The sequence below is a fragment of the Patagioenas fasciata genome, chromosome 9, assembly GCF_037038585.1.
Source record: "Patagioenas fasciata isolate bPatFas1 chromosome 9, bPatFas1.hap1, whole genome shotgun sequence".
Taxonomy (NCBI): Eukaryota; Metazoa; Chordata; class Aves; order Columbiformes; family Columbidae; genus Patagioenas; species Patagioenas fasciata.
This window is the reverse complement of record NC_092528.1, coordinates 30,956,927-30,980,002: the sequence shown is the minus strand read 5'-3', so window position 1 is coordinate 30,980,002 and position 23,076 is coordinate 30,956,927. Positions and strand designations below refer to the sequence as shown.

The 23,076-nt window shown below is 49.7% G+C and overlaps 1 protein-coding gene across 1 annotated transcript in view; it reads left to right on the top strand.

Annotated features, from left to right (window-relative positions):
* The first annotated feature begins 5,423 nt into the window (after positions 1–5,423).
* The window catches only part of ARHGEF26 (Rho guanine nucleotide exchange factor 26), a 38,126-nt gene continuing 20,473 nt past the window's right edge, over positions 5,424–23,076 (top strand). Inside the window, exons 1-5 of the mRNA XM_065844451.2 lie at positions 5,424–6,607; positions 7,870–7,909; positions 9,790–9,935; positions 15,233–15,289; positions 19,042–19,202. Coding sequence (XP_065700523.1) covers positions 5,531–6,607; positions 7,870–7,909; positions 9,790–9,935; positions 15,233–15,289; positions 19,042–19,202 — 1,481 coding nt within the window. The 5' untranslated portion in view covers positions 5,424–5,530. The remainder of the gene's footprint in view (positions 6,608–7,869; positions 7,910–9,789; positions 9,936–15,232; positions 15,290–19,041; positions 19,203–23,076) is intronic.

Sequence of the window (23,076 nt, the reverse complement as noted above, 5' to 3'; positions counted from 1 at the left end):
TAACAACAAGGGAGGACGGGTGGTTCAAGCAGGACAGGAAGTGATTTTCACATCCAAATTTAAAATCCACCCCCCCCCCCCCCCCCGGTTTGGTTGTTGCAGGCGATCTGGAGCCGCTCCTGATGCGGTTGGCGCAGGAAGAGCCGTTCCAGGAGAGGAACCCGGGTGGGCAGGAGCAGCGGCTGCGGTGCCGGTGAACCAGGGTTCCAGTGAGCACAGGGTTCCAGTGAGCACAGGGTTCCGGTGAGCACAGGGTGCCAGTGAGCACAGGGTGCCAGTGAACCAGGGTTCCAGTGGGCACAGGGTTCCAGTGAACATGGGTTCCAGTGAGCACAGGGTTCCAGTGAACACGGGTTCCAGTGAACCAGGGTTCCAGTGGGCACAGGGTTCCAGTGAGCACAGGCTGCCAGTGAACCAGGGTTCCAGTGAACACGGGGTGCTAGTGAACCAGGGTGCCAGTGGGCACAGGGTTCCAGTGAACACGGGGTGCCAGTGAGCACAGGGTTCCAGGTAGCACAGGGTTCCAGTGAACACGGGGTGCCAGTGAACCAGGGTTCCAGTGAACACGGGTTCCAGTGAACCAGGGTGCCAGTGAACACGGGTTCCAGTGAGCACAGGGTTCCAGTGAACCAGGGTTCCAGTGAGCACAGGGTTCCAGTGAACACGGGGTGGCAGTGAACCAGGGTTCCGGTGAGCACAGGGTTGCAGTGAGCACAGGGTGGCAGTGAGCACAGGGTTCCAGTGAACACAGGGTGGAAGTGAGCATGGGGTGCCAGTGAACCAGGGTTCCCGCTGTGGTCTGCAGACACGACATCCCCAGCTCCCACCGCAGGGATCGGGAGGCATCACTACCTCGGCCTTGTTTCTCAGGCGCTGTGTCCTCGGTTTGCGTGACCTCTGTCACTGCCATTGCTGGGGTTGGGTTTTTGTGAGACACGAAGAGTCTTACTCCTTCGGGTGTGCTAATGGTGAGGCTGAGACCTGCACTAATCTGAGAACAGCCGGCTCGTTTTCAGCTGCCTGTAAACAGACCGGCCCAGTCCTGACAAGAAAAGAGTTTAAAAAGAATGTTATTAAATTCATATTTCAGAGCTGCCAGTTAATAGAGCTGGGACATACAGTCCATTTCTTTGCAGATCAAACAGCAGTGAGACACTTCCCTGAGAGCCTTCAGCCCTTCTCTGCTCATGGGGACTGATGGGGACAGATGTGACACCCGGTTCCAGGGTTCCTGAGCATCTCTGGGTGTTCAGCTGTAGCCCAGCACACACCAGACAGACAGCCCGGAGCTCCACGATGGATTCTAAACGTGGTTGACATTGAACATACAGTGTCCAGGTACTTCTGTTCCTCTTGTGGTGTTGGTCAGAAAGCACAGCCTCAACTCGAGAGTTTTTAGACATCTCCCATAAATTACTGCAGGAATGTTTCCATTTGATTTTTACGTTGAGATCTTAGAAAAAGGTACCTGGTAAAACCTGTAGCGTTTCTAAAGCTGTGTTTAGCCTCGCTCGCTGATACTTGTTGGCTTGTTACCTTGAGACAATCTCTCATTCGTGTCCAAGTGAGAAGATGCAATTCTGCTGTACTGAGTAAGAAAATGGTGTATTTAATATACCTAAAATACCTAGAGTACGATAGTGATGAAACTGCCACATATTAGGAATTCTCCTGCAGGACACATAGGTGAGCACGGCATTTGGGGCTGTGAAAAACAGACATTTAGTTCACAAATAAAGCCACAATGTCACTAATGCATTTTCTCTTTGATTTCACAAAGAGGAAGTGCATGCTTTAGGTTTGGAGGTGTGGAAAAGGTGAATAATCCGCCATTTTCCTTGTTGGGTTTTGAAGGAATAAGCACATTAGCTGCTGAAGATGTCTGCGTGTCTGTTAATCTTGGTGTGTCTGCTGCTGGCTGTGCTGGGCATGCTGTGGATGTGAAGGAGGGGCAGTGGCCGGCAGGGCCAGAGGTGCTTTCTGCTTTGGTGCAAATTCCTAACACTGGCTTTTAGATCTTCTCTACTAGGTAGGAAATGGTGGGTCCACTTGAACCTTTCACTGGGAAGTGCTCAAGGTCACTAACTGGATTGACCTGAGTGCCGCGGACCCGGCTGAGAGCTTTACGCGCCTGGAAAATACCTCGGGGACTTTATACCGAGACCTCGCTCTGTGTGAGGTGTTAGTAACTACGTTTCATTTCATTTCTCCTCTTAAAATACGTAGTTGATTTTACTTTTATGATGACAATGTTATTGTAGTTATTTTTAGTGTGTATGAAATCGAACCACCGAGGTGGCTGTTCAGAAACAGAAATTGTTCTTGTAATTGCATCATACTTAATAAGTGTGTGGAAGGGAATAATCTTGTAAAAGCTGATTAGCTCAGTTATTAATAATTAGGATTTACGAGTTAAGTAATATGCTGCAACTATATGCAATTCCTTGGCAATTTCATGTGGAAAGCCGAGAGATTGTTTGAGAAATAATCCTGTGCGTGGCTTCTCTTTGCGATGAACGCGCAGGCTGTGGGATCCTGCGTGGCAGCCGAACCTGCGTTTCGGGTGGCGCCGGTGGCCTCTCCTCGCGTGCTGTGCTGCTGGAGGCTGCTGCACCGATCTGAAGAGTTGGCCCACTTGTGAGACACACAAATTTGTCAGTTTTAATTCCATTGTACTTTGCTTAATTTTATTCTTAGTAAGACCTGTTTTGCGTGCGTTCTTTCAGCAGAAGCGTTAATGCATCTGAAGTTATGTGTGCATACCTATGGTTGGCTGTTCCTTACATTATTTTCTATGTTTTTTCTGATTGCTTACTACCTACTAAACAGGCTTAACAGAAATAATATCTTTAGCATCTTTACAAAGATAATGGAGCACTTTTAACCTACTCTATTTTTTCTGATTCAGTGATGTATGAACTCTTGCAAGTCTGGAGGGAACAATTACAAATCTCCCTGTGTTTTCTCTGCCCTTTGTCCCTTTGGGTTCAGCCAGGAGCTTGAGTGGGTGCCCAGCTCCAGATGAGCGAGTTACTGTGTTGACCATGAGTTGGACAGTTTGCACTGTAGACGTTGGGCTTGTGTTGATGCACCAGAGTGAATTCTTGTCCGTGAGGCTTCCCCTGGTCCTTCCTGCTCCCAGTCCGTGCTCACGCGTCTGTTCGGGGCCTTGCTTGCCATAGTTGCCATCAAGTCTGATGACAGCCTTTTTTTGGTTATAGTTCTCTTTTCTGGTTAAATTCCTTTCTTGCAACAAATGCAATCATCACCTCAGCTTTCAGACTTCCTAGTTATCAGTTCAGGATTTGGCACCTGCCAGGCAGAAACCCAGTGGGGTTTTTGGTTGAAGAGTGAACTGTCCCCCTCGCTCCTGCCAGCCGCGGGGACTTGAGCAGCGTTACAGACCTATGTGCTTTCCTGTCCAGAGGAGCCGCCCGTGTCCCAGCTGCTCAGTGCAGGGCTGCTCTGCACCCCAAAATCCCCCGCAACCCCCCGGCCGGGCTCCAGCGCTGGGGAAAGGCCTGGGGGGCTGCCAGGGGGCACCTGCCGTGTGCTGGGGTGCTGGTGGTGTCCCAGGCCCATTCTCCACATCAAAGGTTTGTGTGTTCCTTTCTTTCAGTTACAATCTGTGGTGAAATCAAGCTGGCATCCTGCAGGTAATGAAAGCAAAGTGCCCTCTCAGCCAGGGGGAGGAAGCAGTTCAGCCTAACAAAGCCGGCGCTGGCCCCAGCGGCTTCGCTGCTTCCTGAAGCTCAGTTAGATGTAAATGACCTCAGTGTTTCAGCACTAATTTGGGCGGCACAAAACCGCAGAGCAAAGGCCAAGATTAACAGGAATAGGGATGTCCTTTGGTGCTTTACTGTGCCGTCTCCAAGCCTCTGGATTGCAGAGTGGAGCATCCTCAAGTATTCGAGGTATTTCTGTTGTGCTGATCTGATCAGATGCATTACACAGAACAGAAATCACACCTAGAGTTGATCCTTTATGCATTTGAGGGAAGCCTGATAAATCGTTCGGTTTTGTGGTTCAATGCTAGGAAAGCATTCTAAATGATTTTTGATGTATCCAATGTGGCAATTAATAGCAGAGCTACATTACTCATGCTAAATTGTCCACATAGTGCGACAAGATGGCTTTGAAAACACAGGGATAATTATGCTTTCCCAGCAGAAGTAGAGACAAATTTAACTGCAGAGAAGCAGATAGCGAAGTGAGCGCACGTTGTAATCATTACTAAATGTAACAGAACACGGAAAGCGTCTGTATGACGGCATTCAGGGCCGCGGCGGGCGCAGGACCCGCGGTGTGGGCAGCGGTGGCCTTGGCGGGGCGGCAGGACGGGGCCTTGGCAGAAACGCCATGCGTGGCTTCTGTTTTGCTTTATGAAACCTACCCTGTTCTCCTTTTATCTGTGTTTATATAATGTACCCAAGTCACAGTTAAGTTTCGACGTTTTTATGGGCGCAGGTTTTCCAGGGTGATGTCGTTTGTCAGAACTGCCAGCAGATTCACGGTTTATGTCCTATTTTGTTAGCAAAAGCTGCTCCTTTTCCCAGCTGTGCTTCATTAGCAAACAATACACCAGCCCTAGCTGGCCAAGTCTAGCACCTCGTTAGACTAACGAGCAGGTGTGTGGGCACGGCTGAGGTGGCACTCGGGATGGCATTGCCACACACAGCTCCTGTTCGTGGGCACATGGCAAGCGTGAAATCAAACATTATCCTTGTGTGGAGGGTGCTTGTGTGTTCCTGCAGCGAAAGGCCCGGGGGTCATTATTCGGGACTGCAGGGGTTGGAAAAGGCCCGGAGGCAGCTCCGCTTCCCTGTGCACCACCGCGGCTCCAGAGGTGGGTCCTGCCCACGGCAGCCCACGCCGCACACGAGCGGACGCTAACGTGGAGGTAAACGAGTTCAGCTTCTGCCGAGGAGCCTCCAGCCGCGGCGCTTTGCCCGGGCTGCGTTTCGCTGCGGCCGGGCGGGCCCAGCGCCGCCCCTGCCCGCCGGGCTGCGGCTCCGGCTCCGGCTCCTCCCGCCGCCCGCTACCTGCGCGCCCGGCGCTGCCCGCGCTGTGCGGGCGGCGGGGGCGGAGGGCAGGGGAGGGGCCGGCGGCGGGGCCGGGCCGGGGCAGCACGGCGGTGGCCGCGGCCGCAGGGGCCGGTGGGGGCTGCGAGCGGGGTCGGCGCCGCAGGGGGCGCGGGGAGGCGGCCGTGCCTCCCTCCCCGGGGACGCTGCCATGAGGTGAGGCCCTGGGCGCTGCGGGTGGGACCGAGACCGGGAACGGGCCCTCCCTTCCCTGCCGCCGGGCGGCCCAGCGCGGGCTCCGGGCAGGTGGGAGCGGCGCCCGGCGGCAGCGGGAAGCGCGGGCCGGGCTGCTCTGCCCCTGCCCGGCGCGCCGCGGCCCTGCCGAGCGCTGCCGTTCGCTGCCGCTCGCTCCCCCTTCGCCGAACCGCAGGGAGCGGGCGGCGGAGAGCGGCGCCGGGCGGGAGGCGCTGCCGCCGCCCTGAGGTCGCGGCGGCCCCGAGCAGCGGGCGATGGATGGGGGCGGCGAGGCGGATCTCTCCCAGCGCAGCGCGGCGCGGCGGTGGCAGCGGAGAGCGACCCCCCGGCCGCAGCCCCGCGCCCGGAGCAAACCGCGGCCCCAGTCCTACCAGAGCCCCAGCGGACTGCTCGTCACCGACTTCCCCGTGGAGGACAGGTGCAGCTTCCCCGGGCCTCAGCCCGCCGGCACCGCCAGCGCCGGCCCGGGCAGCAGAGCGCTCCGGAGGCACCCCGCGTTCTTGGGTTCCAGCATGGGATCGGTGTCCAACGGGAAGGTGCGACCACCAGCCTGCAAAGCCGTGACCCCCGAGCTGTCTCCTGAGCGGCCCTCCCAGGTGCTGGCGCTGGTTTCTGGCAGTTCCGTCGGTTTTACTGCCAACGGCACCGTTCCCTCAGCGGGCGGCCAGCCGGGCCATCCCCTGCGGGTGTGCAGTCAGGCAGCGCTCGCACCGCGGCGGGAGCGGGGTGTTTGCACGGCCGGCCCGCAGCCCTCGCCCGCTGCCAACGCACCTTCCCCCAGGAACAGCACCGCACCAGCGCTGCCCTTGCAGAGCGGCCGCGTTTCCAGAACACCAGAAAAAGTGTCGCTGGGACCCTCCACGGTTTCCCCGGCGATGTCGCCAGAGCAAGGGCTGGCTCCCCAGCGGCCCGTGTCCCCTCCGGAGCAGCCCGCCGAGCAGCCCGTGGTCCTGAGCACCCACAGCCCCGCCGCGCTCAAGGTGGGCACGCAGCAGATCATCCCCAAGAGTTTGGCTTCGGAAACGAAGGTGACGAGCAAAACCAACGGGCAGAATGCGGCGACGAGCAAGAGGGTGCTGAAGGTCCGCAGCATGGTGGAGAGCCTGAGCCTGCCCCTGGTGGGCGACGGCGAGGACGAGGCCGAGGGCGACCTGGACAGCCCGGGGACCCTGCGGCGAGGCCTGCGCTCCACGTCCTACCGCAGGGCCGTGGTGAGCGGCGTGGACTTCGACAGCCCTTCGGATCTTAAGAAGAAAAACAGAATGTCCCAGCCCATACTCAAAGCGGTTGTTGAAGATAAAGAGAAATTTTCGAGCCTGGGGAGGATGAAGGTAAGTTGTGCTGGTTGGTGATGTGATGATTTGATTGGTGTAGGCTACACAGGAGCGGGGGATTTTTCCAGGTTTCTTTTGGTGTTTTCAGTTTGCTTTTTGCTGCCACTATTTGTCGGTATTGATGAGTCTCGCAGATCCCTTACAAGTGTGGTTTGTGAAGTGGCGGAGGCTTCAAGGGTGGGGTTCTGTTGAAATCAAATCTGTGCTGATGGCAGCCCCGCGTTTGCATTTCCTGCTGGGTTTCCAACGCATCGGGGTTTTCCTTTCACAATCAAATTGACGTTTTAAAACTTGCTTCCCAGAGAGCAGTAAACAGGAAAAAAAGAGGCGTTGGCTTAATGCAGCCTGCCCGATAGAGTAAACAGACTGGCTAAAGGATGAGCTTCCTCCCTCCTTCCTCCATCTGGGACTTGGCTTTGGAAGCGTTTTTAAAAATCAGAGAGTGATTTTTAAATTTATAGCGGCCACTGCAGGTACCTTTTTGTAGCTTAACACCTGCAAGTGGAAGCAGAATGCCTCTTTTTATTCTTGATTGCAGTCCCTTAGGAGTAGTAGGTTTATACTGAATGTTAACGTATTAAAATTACATTATAAAGACTTACTCAAAATATTCTTTTACCCGATCATATTGTAATCTTGTATTTCCTTTTTTTTTAATATAATTTGTTACTTTTAAAAAGTATGTTAGTAGGTACTGCAGAGCGTTTGGAATTGTGTGATAAAGTACTCCAGGCCGAGGGCTAATGCTGTAGCTGTTAGAATAATTATCAGCTTTGTGACAGTTTTCTGCCCAGCTAAAAATGATGGTTACGGAAGCTTTTGTGAAGATGAAGTGGCGATAGCTCCAGCGGTGAGCTGCTGGGCTGGGAGGTGCAGAGTTTGGGTTTGCAGAGGGCTTTAGCAGTAAGCTATGTTTAAAACAGGAGGGTGTGACATTGTCCTGCCTTTACACACACGACTCTTTTTGCTACGAGCGTTTTTTTTAATAGACTTCTTAGCTGCTTGTTACACCAAACAGCTGGTCCCCAAACGCTCGGGAAAATGCAGATAAACAACGCACGAGACAGGAGAACTAGAGGAACTTTTCACTGTCTGTGATGGAGCAATTGTTTTCTTGAATACTTGTCCAACATCAGAAGTTCATAGATTAGGGCCTGTTATTTGCTGCATAAATATCAAATAAATAGAAGTTCTTGTTACTGTTGGTTATTTTGCATTCTTCTAATGTGCATATATCTCTTTCCTGTTAAAACTGTCAGAAGAAAGTGCTGAAAGGACAAGGGACGTTTGATGGGGAAGGTGAGTCCTGTTCTGTGCAAACTTCTATGCTCAGTCACAAGAGAAATTAACTTGAGGATCATTTTACATACACCTCTCCTATGTAGTCCAGGACTAAGTACCTTGATTTCAGCAAACTGACTAAAACAGGGAGCCGTAACTTTGGCCCCAGACACACTTTAGGGAATGTTTTAAAAACTACAGAGTGTCAGGCTAAAAATGGGGTTTTGTTTGAAGGGCTTCGTTTCAACTTAACCCCCCGTCCCTCCTAAAAGATGAGCTGGTGGATGTCTCCATGCCAGGTCTGTGCAGTGCCGCAGCTGGGGCTGTCCTGCCTGTCCCTGCACTGTCCCCAGGTGCAGCTCGTGCCTTCTGTGGCTCAGCTTAGGGGTTTGGGCTCCTCACCTGCAGCAAACACCTGAATCGTTATTCTCCGAGTTCATGGTTCGTGCAGCTGCTTTTTGTCGCACAGAAGTCAGGGGTGCTGGGATGGGTTCTGTGACTTTGTAATCCTTTTCTGGGCTTCAAGTTCAAGTGTCAGGAAAACATTGTCCATGTGTCTGCTCTTTTATGTTGCTCGTTAATTCGGGGCTTTGCCAACTTTGCTTCTTTTCCCAATATTTCAACAAGAAAAAAAATCTTTCCTGGCTACAAGTCCATGGCAGTTTTGTTATAATAACTGCTACTCTCTTGGGTTTTTTCTGCCTAATGCCTCCTTACGGTCATCTCAGCTGCTCTGTTACCTTCCTTTTCCTCTTGTTTCCATTTTTGAAACTTTCCACTTTGTTCTGGGTACATCACCCCATCTTACTCTTACTTTCATCTTTTCTCGCAGTCTCCTGGTGACATTTTCTAGGTTCTCTTCCAGTGGCTCCCCTTCATCTTGGACTCATCCCAACTGAAAACCTTGTGTAACGCCTCTCAGAATTCAGTTACCGTACACAATTTTCTGTCTTAAAAGTGTATGAAGACACGTTCAGAGAACAAACACAGAAGGCCAGACCTTGTGTAATAGTCAGCCAGGGCTGTGGGTCCGAGCGGGTGGGACAGACCCCCAGGCTGGTCAGAGCTCCGGAGCCGCAGCTGGGCCTCCGCTGCCTTCACCTCGCTTTGCCAGGGCAGAGCTGGGGGTTCCCGGAGCCTGGCCCGTCTGAGGTACCTTGTGGAGCTTGATTTCTTAACAGCTTCATCCAGCTGTGGGTCATCCTGGTCTGAGTTTCTCTGTCCTTTTCTGTCTGCTTTTGAGAAGGCTGCGTGGCTGGGGATGGTGGGAAACGGGAAGGGTGTGCTCCACACCTGCCTTTCTTTGACGTTGGTATTGCTGCATTAATAGTGGCAGTACTGAAATACCTAATGAGTGTATTTTGGTTTATGGTTCATAGGCCTCATGCTCATTCTATTTGGAATAGTTCCGACCTCAAATTTCTGAAATTTGGATCGTTTCCTTGTTTAGTGAAGTGCGAAGCCAGCATTTAGAGCTGGCAGAATAGAAACTGGCATGGACAGTGGACTTAAAATGGTCTTGTAGATTAAAATAGCCGGACCTCCCGATTAGTGACTGCTCTACTGACACACGTGTTCCGTTTCTAAGTTGCTGGCTGGTTACGAAACATTGCACAGCAAACCAAGGAAGGAAAAATTGTTTTGTGTTTTTCTTGACAAAGGACACATCTGTTCCTTAATTCAGTCAGTGCGGATCGGTTTGGTGGCGGTACAGTGATCCATTGTTCTGCACGCGCCATTGTCCGTCCTGAACACGATGCTGTCTTTGTCTCTCGGAGTTTGTGAACGGCACAGTGACGTTTTCCTTTCGTTCATTGTTTAAATGTTGCTTATAATTTTTGTGAAAGCAGTTAAGCTAACTTCCTAGCAATTAACGACATACCATTGTTGTTTTATAGAAAACGCTGTATTATATCAGAACTATAAAGAGAAAGCTCTGGACATAGATTCTGATGAAGAGACTGAGCCCCGGGAGCAGAAGTCGGATGACAAGGTTGTTTTCCACTATAAGCCCCTGAGATCGACGTGGAGTCAACTGTCTGTTGTGAGTATTCGATAGCTCTATAGCCACACAAAGAGCATCTCCGAATGTACTGAAACGAGTCTCTTTACTTGCTGCTGGAGCTGCTGGCTGCAGTTTGTCATCTTCTTTGCCCTTACAAACTGTGAGGTATCTCCAAATATTTTTATTGACAAGTTTGCAGCTATTCAGACCTTACTGATCCAAACCCAGAGGGCTCAATTCAGCGTTTTTTTTAGGTTTTACGTGAAGTAACTTCAACAGCTTAAAGGAAGCATAAATCATGGGGTTTTGGTCAATTTTAGTAGGTATGGGCTGATACTCCTGCCAGAATCAGTTCCCCTGCTTACTCGACACCTCCCTTTTTCTAATGCAAGTGTTTGGAGGCTCCTGTGGCCCCACAACAGACTGGTGAGAGTAGCTGACTTGAAATGACCAAGAAGAAGAATTGGGTGTAGTTTAAGATGAAATGAAATACGACTTCGAAGTACGAAGGAATTAGTATTTCATAATTTTACCCAGTAAGGTGCACTTCAGACGCGGGTCCCTGGAGAGCTGCGGGCTGTGCCTGGTGGACGTTACTGTGTGCGTCTGCTCGGAGCGGGGCACCATCAGAAAGCCCGAAAAGACAGCTTGAATCCCAACACCTCTTCAACTCGAGAGTGAAATCTGTACTTAAATAGGATTTAATACTGTTCATTTTTTTTACTAAGCTTTGTTTTTCATTTGACAAGAGCAACGTGGAAGTCCTGATCAGTTGCTGGACTTTGTTTTACATAAATACAGTGCAGTTGTGAAAGTTCATTTTAGGGTCCTGCTTAATTATACTACAGGAAAGCTTCAGTGAGTTACAAACAAATTTCTGCTGAACTGTTTTAAATCGCTGCGAACCAGCTCTAAGTTGATTTGACTGCATATATTTAATCAAAACCATTTTAAAAGGCAAGTGTTGAGATGGTGGTATTCCGTTACCCTGAGCACGGTCTGGGAAGCACCCGCAGGGGCTTTTTCTTAGTAGTTTTGTTAAAGAAAGTGGAATTGAGCAGTTTTAATCAGTAACCCTGCTAATAAGCTGAGGAATTGATGATACCAGTTGGTATTTCTGCAGGCTCTCTAGTGCGTGTGCTTTTGGGAGCGGAGGAGCTGTGACCGCTCTGTGTTTCTGGGGTGGGTTTTGTCCTTGGATGGTTTTTGTGGCCTCTGGAGGGATATCCCCACTATGAAAGGTTGGGATTTTTTTGGTTTTTGTTACTGTGACTTGTACAGTGTTGTAGAACCTCATCTGTGTGTGTGGTGTAGGAGAGGATCGTTGTTCCGTGAGGTGACACCTGGAGCGCCGGGCCCCGGGCTGCGTGTCCCTGGCAGTGCGTCACTCGGCCTCGGCGAGACCTCGTGAGGCTGCTCGGGTTGTGTGGTTACAAGCTGTGCGTGACCTTTTGCGCCTTGAAGTATTGAAATACGAATCCCTCTGATTCAATAATTAGAAAGAAGGCGAGACAATGTGGTTTTGAAAATATTTGCTATAGATTTTCGTTCAACGAATCAAATACTTTAAATGTAATTAATTTGCTTCATGTTGCAGAAGAGTTTGTTTCTAATGAAGTCAAATTGGTTTTTTTCTGCCTTCTAGGCAGACTAGCAGTGAAATGTTCGACCGCTGAGGTATTTTGGAAGGAATGCTGTTCAGTAATAATAACAATAATTTCAATAACGCTAATTTGTCAGGAGACTAAAACAGTATAAAGAACATCCCAGCAAGAGAACCATTCCTGTGCCATACTTAGAGATACATAGACCAGCTTGGTGTTTGATTTCTAGCACAGCAAACTTGTTCAGTGTCTTTACTCGATTTACAAGGTTGAAGTGAGGAGTGTATGGGAAAAGGTAGCGAACGGTGGAAACAAAACATGAATCTCATAGTGTCCGTGGTTATAGCGCTGGAAAAGTGACGTGCTGTCAGTGTGTATTACCAAGTGAGTATGGAATTGGAACAGGAGCTCAGCTGGACAATGTCAAAGTATAGGGTGTCAACATATGTTAGGAAAGGAGAGTAATATGTTAATGGCGTTGATTAGCAGGGGCTATGGCAGGAAATGGGGGCAAGGCAGCAGGCGAACCTGCTCTTTCTGCAGGATGGGCCTTGGGCCGTATGGGCCTGGCGGCTGCTGCAGGTCCCACCAGCCTTGCTGTTTGAGGGAGGCAGTGACACCTGCCTGTGTGAAATGAAGACTGAGCTCTTCAGAGAATGTTTAAAGACTCTGGAATAGGGTGCTGTTGAAATCCAGTTCCTTTCAGTCTCCTCTGCTCCTCGTTAGATTGCGCTTACAGGTGAGACAGCAGTAGCGAAGCCGATGGCCGGGTAGAGAGCCAGCTCAGCTGCTGCCTCTGTTCCTCCCAGCTTCGGCTGCTAAGTTAAACATTTGATTTAGGGAGGATAACAGATTTTTCCAAGATAAGAGTCCAAAACCATCTTCTGGTATTTGGCAGAATTTCCAGCAGATCACAGGCAGTGATCCTAGCTTGTACACTGTGTTAAATGAATTTACTTTCCAACAAATGCAGGCTCCAGCACTGGTTAGGTTGGAAGGGGCCTCTGGAGATGGGGTTGGTCAGAGCAGGCTCTCCAGGGCAGTGCCGGTCGGTCGGGCTCTCCAGGGCAGCGCCCGTCGGGCTCTCCAGGGCAGTGCCGGTCGGTCGGGCTCTCCAGGGCAGTGCCGGTCGGTCGGGCTCTCCAGGGCAGCGCCCGTCGGGCTCTCCAGGGCAGCGCCCGTTGGGCCCTGCCGCATCTCCCACCTCCTGGCAACCCGTTGCCACCTTTGACCACAGCGTCCGACGGGTGGACTTTGAATGGAAATGTTCAGCCTGGAGTATATGGTGCGTGTTCACTTTTCGTTAGGACTGTCAGTGCTTGAGATCTAGAACTGGAAACAGATGTCCCATAGCATAAGTAATGCTCACGATTGTTGAAGTATTTAATATTAAATGGGTGTTTTAGCATTAGATTCTCCATTTCATGTCCTATAGGTTCAGTGTATGTATATAGTGGTGCGTTGAGGTTGTCCAAGTTCTCTCAACTGCCGTCGAGCCTGAAGCTCTTGCAAGCTTTAGCCATCTCGTGTTTCATTTTTCGATCATGTCTTTCCCCAGTTTGGGACGAGCATGGTTGTAATTTTTCCTATTCATTTAAAAGCTGCCACAGGTTGGTGTCTGAGCCACTCACACTGTCCCCTTTCCGTGGCCACCTCTGGTCTGTGCTGTCAAACACAACCCACCTGGTGTCACTGCCGAGGATCTTCAGGGCTGATCTCCGCATTGCCCCTCATTTCTCTCACAGTATCAAAGGGTTTCTGTTGGTTTGCTTTATGGTGCGGCCACTTACTGTATTTCTCAAAGAAATCTTTGTGCTGGGTTCCCCCTGCAGCACCTCCATACTTTGAGGAACTTGTGGGTAACCGCAGAGCCAACCTGTCACTGTGTCATTGTTCCTCCTCATCTCCGCGGCCGAATGACTCAGAACTGAGTGGCTGGAGCCAAGCCGTCTGGTGGCACCATCGGACATTAGCAGCTTATATTAAGTTTTTGGTTGCGTGGTATCAGAAATGTGTTTTTTAGGCTGTTTCAACTGAAACATTTTGGACACCTCACAAATAGGATGTATGCCAATATAGTCTCAGTTTTTGTGCCTCTTTGTAAATGTTACCATTGATTAAGAATATAAGGTTGACCCTTTTGCATATGTGAGGATTTTCCGTGTGTATTTTGTATGTACACACCCATATATGACAGAATAGTAACTACACAACACAGCTATGGGTTTTTGATCGTGAATCCGGCAGTTGCCACATGGACCTCACGGGGCATTTGCAGTCGCCGTAGTAACGGGAAGCACAGAGGTCTCTGGGATGTGTTCAGAGGCGTTTCCTGCGCCAGTCTGTTCTTAGCAAAGTTCTCCACTGCATCCAGAAGAAAGTGACCTGTGCTTCCTAGTGCTTCCTGAAACGTCCAGGTTGTTGATTGAAAAGTGCTTTGATAGTTTAATAGAGAGTTACCTATTGGGTCTTGTGTAGTATTTTGAATTGTGTGCTTGCGGTGATGTAGGAATCTGTAGGAATCTATTCAAAAGAATAGCTGCTCCAACAGTGGATTATTTTATTTTTCTAAATGTATACATATGTGTATGTAGTTTGATGTGCATGCAAACCAAAGTGCAGCGCTCCTTGATGTTCTGCCATCTTTACTCTTGAGCCTGCTCTCCGGGTTTGTGGTGCCTGATATGCAGGAGTAAAATGAGCGATAATATATCCTCTGAAATTCCAGGGAGCAAGTGGAGTGAGAAGAGCAAGCTGGGGCTGACAGCGCCTTAGGAGCTGTGGGAGGGGATGGGCGGAGGGGCGGGAGGGTCCCGCGTGCGCTGGCGTCGCGTCCCGCGCTGCGGGCAGAGCAGGGGCTGTGCCACACCGGGGGCCTCCTGACCCCAGGTCCTGCGTTCAGCGCTCCTCTGGGAAATGCGGAAAGTCAGAGCCTCCTCGGTGCTTCGCTGTCTGCTTTTCAGTGCTCTTCTGGTAAATTACACAACGCACGTGATTTTCACCAGGAAAGAAGCAGCTTCAGGGGGCTGTGGTGTGGAAGGTGGGGGCTGAGTGTGTGGCTGGGGGCTGTGGAAGACGCGGCGTGCTGGGGTTTGTGATGGCCCCGTGTGGAGAGCTGGGCGAGCCCGGCTGGGCGGAGCGGCCCGGAGGGTGCGCAGTGGGAAGAGGCATCGTCGTAGGGCTGGGGGTTGAGATGTAGGGGTATTTGCTCAGGACTTTGCCGTGTCTGGGGAGTGTGAAGCTGGAGCTCCTCTGGAATATTTTCTTGGCCAACAAACTGCCTGTTGAGGTTGTTTGTCTGTGCCTTTAGGTGTGTTTAACAAATGGAGATACTATGGTTGTTCATGCTGACTCAGCAACCAACCCTTGTGATGTAATCATGTCCATCGAGAAATCGAACTGAAGCGGAGAAAGCAGCCTTCGTGCTGCTGTGTGCGATAACACCCAGGGAGGTTGTGCAGGGTGACTGTGGGTCAGGTGTGCGTGCGCTTGCTGCAGCCGTTCTGTGTTTGGGTCCTGGCATAGTTTTGAATGAAATCGCTTAGTTCTTTTCGATAAGTCACTGATTATCACTGACTGACTTTTTTAATTGCTGCTTGTTCATTACTGTCGTTCTGAGCTGGACAGATTCTTTAGGTACATTCCTGGTGCAATGATTTGATGGTCCTGTGGTGGTATTTTTTAAATAACTTTATTTTCGACAAAAGATGCTAAAAATACTTATTTTTTCAGGTAAAGAAGAACGGATTATCAGAAACGATCAGCCAGGAAGAAAGAAAAAGACAGGAGGTACTCGTTAAAGTAACACATGACTTTTCGTTGTTTGTGTAGGATGCGCTGCATGCCTGATCTAATGTCTGTGTGTTGGTAAGGAGATAAGTGATCACAGCACAGTGTCCTGGAGTGAGGTGTCTCCCCAGGGAGGCTCAGTAAACCACAGCTCTCTGGTGCTGGTGCGTGTCCTGCGGGTCCTGCTGGTTCCCGGCTGTCCCCCAGCAGCTGCAGGCGGCCTCAGCTGTGTGCTCCATGGGGAACGCGTCGCGTTAACCCGGCAGTTGACACGTGCATTTCTAACGGCAGCGAGGAGTAAAGAGCAGCTTTGTACAATGCCGCTTATTAGTTGTAATTAATCCTGGGAACAATCCTGAAGGTGCGAGCCCTGTGGATCTGGTGTAACCTTTTTCGTTTCACACTGAAATGGAGCAGGGGCATCCGTGCTGTCAGCAGGACACACAACAGCAGCGATTACTGATGTAGTTCTCTTATCTCTCTGTCCCTTTCCCCTTTGCTCCGTTTGTCATCTTATCCGCTTTCCTCTTGTCCACTTGATCTGCTTTACCCTCCTTCTTACTTACAGGGCCTATATCAAAATGAATGAGAGGTGTTGAAAAGAATAGCCTGACCTAGCCAGCTATATTCCTGCAGTTCTTGAGGTATGTCCCTCAAAAGGAAAACCAAACCACAACCAGGTCATTTTTGAGTAGAAACGCTGCCGTGGCAACTCGTTGCAGCCTCATTTCAGTGCAGGCCGTACCGCGGTGCCTGTGCCCACGTCAGTCCTGACGCGCTCTCTGTGAAGCTCACAGGTGTGTGCAGCAAACCTCCAGTGTTCATTTAGCTGCACGACCTACAGCTGTTGTGTTCACACGTGAAATACTGAAATAGCTTTTATTGCACACGTGAGATTTGGACAACAGTTTGTTGGTTTTTTTTTATAATGATGTTTTTCTTTGCCGTTCTTTTGCATTTTGGGGAGGAGGCCGTGCAGCAGCTCTGGCCATGGGTTGTGCTTTTCTGCCTCCTCCGGCTGGGAAGCTTTTGAGGCACAAGGTGTTTATTTCAGCCGGATCCTTTAGGAGCCTTTGGTCATGTTTCCCGGAGTCACATTTACATCCCTTCAAAGAGAACAAGTTCTTTAGATGCCTCCTAAATGTAGAGGCTTCAGTGTTACCCAAAACGTTTTCAAACCTGCGGGGCTTTTCATCTGAATATTAGATGGCCCATTCTTTCAGAGGGAGCCCAGATAAATATTCTTAAGGTGTAATTGTACTGCCAAGTCGTGCTTTTGCTGTATTTCTTTTAAATTGCCTTTTATCGATTATTTTTAGTCTATTCTTTAAATTGCTTTTTAGAGCACATGAGATTATTTTTGCGATCATAATATCACTGCAGAAAAATGGATTTGTTTGCTTCCTGCCCCGATGAAATGTTAACGCCATGCATGCATACACGTCCCATCTTCCAGAGCACATTAGTGAGATGGATCTGTGTGCATCTTTTGCCTAAAGAACATTTGTCATATAGACAGACTGATTTGAACTGAAGTAATTTTCGATAGGTCTTTCCTTACAAGCTGGAAACTCTCCCTGCCTGTGTGCACAAACCTCAGCGTGCACCTGGGCTCTCGCAGGCGTTCCTGCCCGTGGGGATGCGGGGCTGCTCAGCTTGGTTCCTGCAGGCGTTCCTGCCCATGGGGATGTGGAGCTGCTCAGCTCAGTTCCTGCAGGTGTCCCTGCCTGTGGGGACGCGGAGCCGCTCGGCTCGGTTCCTGTAGGCGCAGCTCAGTCTGGGCTCAGCTGTCGCACAGCAACTCTGTCACAGGCACTGGGAAATGCCTCCCAGCCCCTGAATGGGGGCAGTTACTGTAGGTCAAAGTCAGGGTTGTTTATTAGTCCTTTTTTATTCTCCAAAATGTGTTTGGGTCATGGTAAAACGATATTCTCTCCCTTCTTTACACTTTAGAAGCACAGTATCTGCCTTTGCCCCGTTTATTTCTGACTGTGCTAGTAACTTTGTTACCAAACTGGAAGAAGTCCATGAGGGTCCTCAGTAGAAGCGTAACAAAACCCTCTAAAACAACAATAATAGTAATGTCTGGGTAGAAACTAATGAGCCATGGAACTCTGGAGCAGTCCCTGGGTAAGTGCTCCCTTTGGGAGCACAGCTGGAGCAGCACGCACAGCTGGAGCAGCACGCACAGCTGGAGCAGCACGCACAGCCGCCTGGGGCCGGGGCTGCAGGCTCAGCCCAGCTGCGCTGTGCAGGCGCCGTTGGGTAGGAGGTTGTGTTGCTGCCGGGTTCCTGCCGGGTGTAAATGTTCTACAGGTTGTCACGGCTGATGGAGTTGGCAGGCAGGCAGTTGAACATGATTTAAGCATCACCTCTGCGCTTGTCTTGCACAGCAGGATTCGCTCTTGCGCATCCCCTGCGTGGTGTGGCTGTTGCCTCGCTGCTGATCTCACCAGATCCCTCCAGCTTTTCAGGCAGCTCGTAGCGTGGAGAGGCTGCTGATATGTAGATCAGACTTCCTTTCCTTCTAAGTATAACGGCCCTGTAGGTTTTCTGTGGAATTGATAAGTCTTTGCATGGTATAAACCTTTGAGTCTTCAGCTAAGTAGATGTTTTGTTTTGTTCTAAGAAATCCACAACTTGTTATTTTGTTGTGAAAATCTCAGTTCTTTGAGGAAGCCTTTTTAGATGGGCAAGAATAATTTTGGGAGCACAGTTTGGGAGCACTGAGATTCGGGGTACCCAAGAGAAACTGTATTAGATCAACTGCTGATTACCTTAGCAGCACCGGCGGAGTTCACTGGACTTGGACTTTGAACTCTGGACTTGAATGCTGTCGCTGCTCAGAGATCCCTAGACCCGGCTTTGCCTCTGGGCCTGCTCCCAGCGCTTTCCAGAGCAGCCACTGTCACTGCTCAGAGATCACTAAACCTGGCTTTGCCTCTGGGCCTGCTCCCAGGGCTTTCCAGAGCAGCCTCTGTCACTGCTCAGAGATCCCTAGATCCGGCTTTGCCTCTGGGCCTGCTCCCAGCGCTTTCCAGAGCAGCCGCCGTCACTGCTCAGAGATCACTAAACCTGGCTTTGCCTCTGGACCTGCTCCCAGGGCTTTCCAGAGCAGCCTCTGTCACTGCTCAGAGATCCCTAGATCTGGCTTTGCCTCTGGGCCTGCTCCCAGCGCTTTCCAGAGCAGCCGCCGTCACTGCTCAGAGATCACTAAACCCGGCTTTGCCTCTGGACCTGCTCCCAGGGCTTTCCAGAGCAGCCACTGTCACTGCTCAGAGATCACTAGACCCGGCTTTGCCCAGGGTTTAGCTGCTCCGCAGGTGCTTGGGAAGCAGAGCTGTGGTGCCCAAGGAATCTTTCAAGTAAATAACTTAGCAGCTGCTGTTGGAAAAGAGCAGAAGCAAATACCGGCTGGTCAACAGTATGAGACTGGTATGGGGCTTCCAGTCAGACCCTGGGAACAGCTGTGGTTTGGTTTTTTTAGATGTAAAAAAACGCAAACAAACCAAACCCCACTTCTCAGGACTGTGAATGGGGAGTGATCACAGCTGGTGTTGAACTTTGTCTTCAACCTGTTTGCAGTTGCATCGAAAAGGCTGAATATAGACTTATTGAATAAGTAAATAAAGCAACTAGCATGGAAAGGAATATTTCTGTTATGTTAGCTTACATTACATCTAATAACTTTTCTTTTTACCCTCCTCCACTTTTTTAAAGCCCTGTCAATAGTTTGTTCTTCCACTTCTCAGGCAATATTCGAGGTGATATCTTCCGAACATTCTTATTTGCTGAGCTTGGAGATTCTGATCCAGATGTTTAAAAACTCGAGGGAGCTGAGCGTCACCATGACCAAAACGGAGAGCCATCACCTCTTCTCCAACATCGCGGATGTTTATGAAGCAAGTAAAAAGTAAGTCTAACAATGCAGTTCGCATTTTTTTAATGTACGTTTTATTAAGTTCTAAATTTTAAATGGAGTGATTATAGCTTTAAATTATTTACAATACGTTTTTGAAATAAGTGAGGGCGGATTGCTCGAAGTCAAAATGTCTTTCGAACAGGTAATGAAATGCAGCGTACAAAGTAGCGTCTTTGGTGTTGCTGCAAATGAAGGAACAGCTGCAAGGTGGCAAAGCCAGCAGAAATGTAGGCCTGGCAGGTGAAGGATGGGAAGTCAGATGTTGCATGTGTTAGTATGTGGAGTATAGGTGTTTTTATAAGCTGTGAACAAATTAGAGTGGAATTTGATCTCTGTTCTGTGAGAGCACCAAAACATATGTGCCTTGCGGTGCTAAAGGATCATTTAATGTAATATAAACAGTGGAGGTTTTATTTTGCTAATGGTAAGTTCTGGTTTTGTAACCTGAGTAAGCCGTGTTTGTTTGGATGCCGTTTCCTCCCACCCCTGGCAGCCTGTCCTGGACCCGTGGCGCTGTGCTTGGTGCTGTGGTGCGTGGTGGTGTCTGCGGGCCTGGGCCCTGCCCGCCTGTTCCCTCAGACCTCTTGCTCTTGTTTGGAACAATCTTGGCTTTTCTTGCCAGAATGCTCCTATTTTTGAAGTTGAGCAGTCATTGACTTTCCTGGCTGCACTGATTTAGTAAGGGGAGCCTGTGGGTGGGCTGAACTGGACATGGCTGCTTATTCTTTTAATGGCTGTTTGAACATAAAGCAGGTTCTTTGTTGGAATCTGAAGGAACCATGTGAGAGTGGGAACCATTTCTTCCAGAACTGTCACACCAGTTGAAGGTGGAAAACGCAAAGAACAGTGGCCGTGCACATGAGTTGGCAGACTCATCTCTCCGTTACGTTTGAGCTCGTATTTAATGGGATAGGCATGGGGTTAGTTCTATCTAAATCGGTAGGGAAGAACATAGTGTATTTTAGTGGAATTAAGCATCCTTCAAATCCAAACAGTTGGGAAGCTAAGTGTTGGTACATTAAACACTCATACCTAATCTTGACAGTCTATCAGTTAAGCTTAGTGTGCCCTTACTAAATGTTAAAAACGGAGCAGGAGTTTGATCCTTGCCCTGAGGAGCTCTGGCCAGGTTTGGCTCCCTCCCTTGAACCCTGTTTGCTGTCCCCCGAGGGCTCGGTGTGCAGGCTGGGGTGACGGGGCTGTTGTGTACACTTGTGTTCTTGTATTGCTGGTGAAGAGAAGCCCTGCTGTGCCTGTAAAGGTTGGCTTTGGTTTTAAGTTTTTAATAAGTTTCTTCCATACAGATTCAATAAGAAAAAAAGACACAGTACATATAGTGCCTAATGAAAAGGAAATGTTGGCAGAGCTTACACGACACAAATGCTGAAGAGGCTGTTTAGTGATTGCTGATAACTTTGTAATGTGGTACCTGTGTGTGTATGTGTGCTCCCGGTGTACTTTGGGGTTATGAATACTTCACACTCTATTTCAAAAAGTTGTGTGATGAGGCTTTGCTTTGTTATAATTTGTTTGTTATCTTAGCCTGGTTAATAGTGAGGTCAGCAGGTGAATTACTGTGATCTACGTAACTAAAAAGTAGTGTCTGTGCTTCTTACACCTCATTTCTAGTTTGAGATGAAGCACAATGGCTGAAGGCTGTGCGTGGCCTAGTTAAGATACCAGTTGATCTTAACTGTAGCGCTGTACAACTTCAAACAGGTCCGTGTTTCCCTGGGGAACAGGACATTGGCCTCACTTCAGAACTGGGGTAATGGCTGGATCCGGCAGCCAGGACCATTTCTGCACCAGTCCTTCCCACCCTTACAGCCTCGGGCTTCTTCCCTTTGCTTTTGTCCCCTTTGTTTCCTTCTCCTAGAAATGGTGATGTTCTGAGTTCTTTAGCGTTAAACCTGCATTTACTGTTGTGGAACTCGTCAAGTTTCACGTTCCCAGTCACGGTCATGTCATTTCTTGGCTTCTTTCTTTGAAGCCTCGTGAAGCCTGTGGGGTTTTACACCCGTTGTGCCGCAGTTTGACTTTGTCTCCTGAAGCTTGTGCAGGAATAAGGTTTTGTTTCACGGACCGTACATGAGAGCCTTGGTGCACTGCTGTTGGTGTCTCAGGCCGTCATGTATCGATCGCCATCTTTTCTCGAGAGCTGAATGGGAGTGCAGGGTTTCCTGGTGGTTTGAGAGGTGTGGGCTTGACTTTCCCTCTTGAATGAACCTGCCAGCTTGTTAAATCCACTTCACATTTCTCACTTAAAATGTTTAAAGCAGAGATGGGGCTGGGGAGAGCAATGTTTTAGGGGAATTCTTACAATCCTCTGCTAATAGGCTTCAAGGGAAGGGGGGGAGTAAGAAAGAATGGGAAAATACCACGGTAACCTAAAATTATGCTGTTGTTTTCTCTCTGGAGAGTCTCATGGTTTAAGAACTTGGTTTTTTGTAACTTGGAGTAAAAAACAAAATTTGAAACTCATTTTTAAACTTAAATGGAAACATATTTTGTTTCCTGGATTATGCAACACTGTTAAACTATAACAAACTGTGCTGGCTCTCTGCACCCTCAGTTGTGCAAATAGCGATTCCAAAACAGAAACCTCTGCCTCGCTGTCTCCAGACTACCGCTTCCCATTGTCAAGGTAGCAAACCCATCCTTTTGTTATAAAATTGTAATGAAATACAGCGTTTGTCCCATTATACTATATTTTAAGCAATCTTTCCTTAAAAATACACAATCTGAGTGGAAGTGTAGGAGTGTGGTTATCAGTGGCTTTGGTTGCTCAGGGAAAAGTTTGAGTTAAGGAACAAGAGCTGATAGAAATACGGTCTTGAGTCAGAATAGCCCAGAGCTTGTATCGGGAACGCTGAGTTGGACCCTGTTCAGTGCCGCTCTCCGGAGCCCCCGGATGGGCTTGTCCTGCCCCCCAGGGCCATTGCTGGGGAACAAAGGCGCCTTTGTCGGCAGCAGAACACGGACAGCGAGGGCCGTCTCTGCTCTCGGGAGCTCGGCGCAATGGCTCTGGCAAAGAGGAGCAGATCTGGGTAATTCGTGCAGCGTGCAGTGTGTTTGCCTATGAAAACATCTTGTAAGGTGCCTTCAGAAAGCGTCAGTCTTTTGTGTTTGCCCGTGTGTGTAACATGGGAGTCGGTAACGGAGAACACGGGATGACACCAATTGCCGCCGAGCGGGATGAGCTGTTCTGCGGCCGAGGCTCAGGGGCCGCCCCGGGCCAGCTGGTCCAGAACCAGGGCCGCGCACCCTGAACGCTGCGGAATCAGAGGCCGAGTCACAGCAGCCCCCGCAGCCTGCGAGTGCCAGTGTGCCCAGCGCTGCCCGGGGGAATGGTGGCACGGCCCCGGCAGCGGCTCTGCCAGGCCAGGTCACCCCATTTGGAGCAGAAAGGAAAGCTTGAGCGTTGTTTCTCTCTCTGCCAGCGGGGCAGCAAAAGGCAGAAAGCTTGTGGAATATCGGGAGATAAGCGCTAGCTGAAAAAGACACAAGCAAAAATATTTTGACGGGTTCTCACTGGTTTTAAACTGCGTCTTGATTTGAGTAGAGAAGCCTGTGTGGGTTTGGGGAGGAGGTTGATGCCTTATCTGAGTATCTTAATTGAATTTTGTGTGCATGAGTATATATTGGGAACCGGGTAAACTTTCTCATAGCATTTCTTTGTAAATTAGATTAATGTTTCGCCTCTTTCCAACATACTTCAATGATTCAGCTTCATCTTTTTTCCATAGGAAAATACAGTCTTAGTGTTTGGTTGAGAAGTGTGTGTGCTGAGTCGGTTAACCAGGCATTAATACTGGTAGAGAATGCAGTTCTGTCGTTCAGTTTCTTTGGAGGATCGAAAACGCCA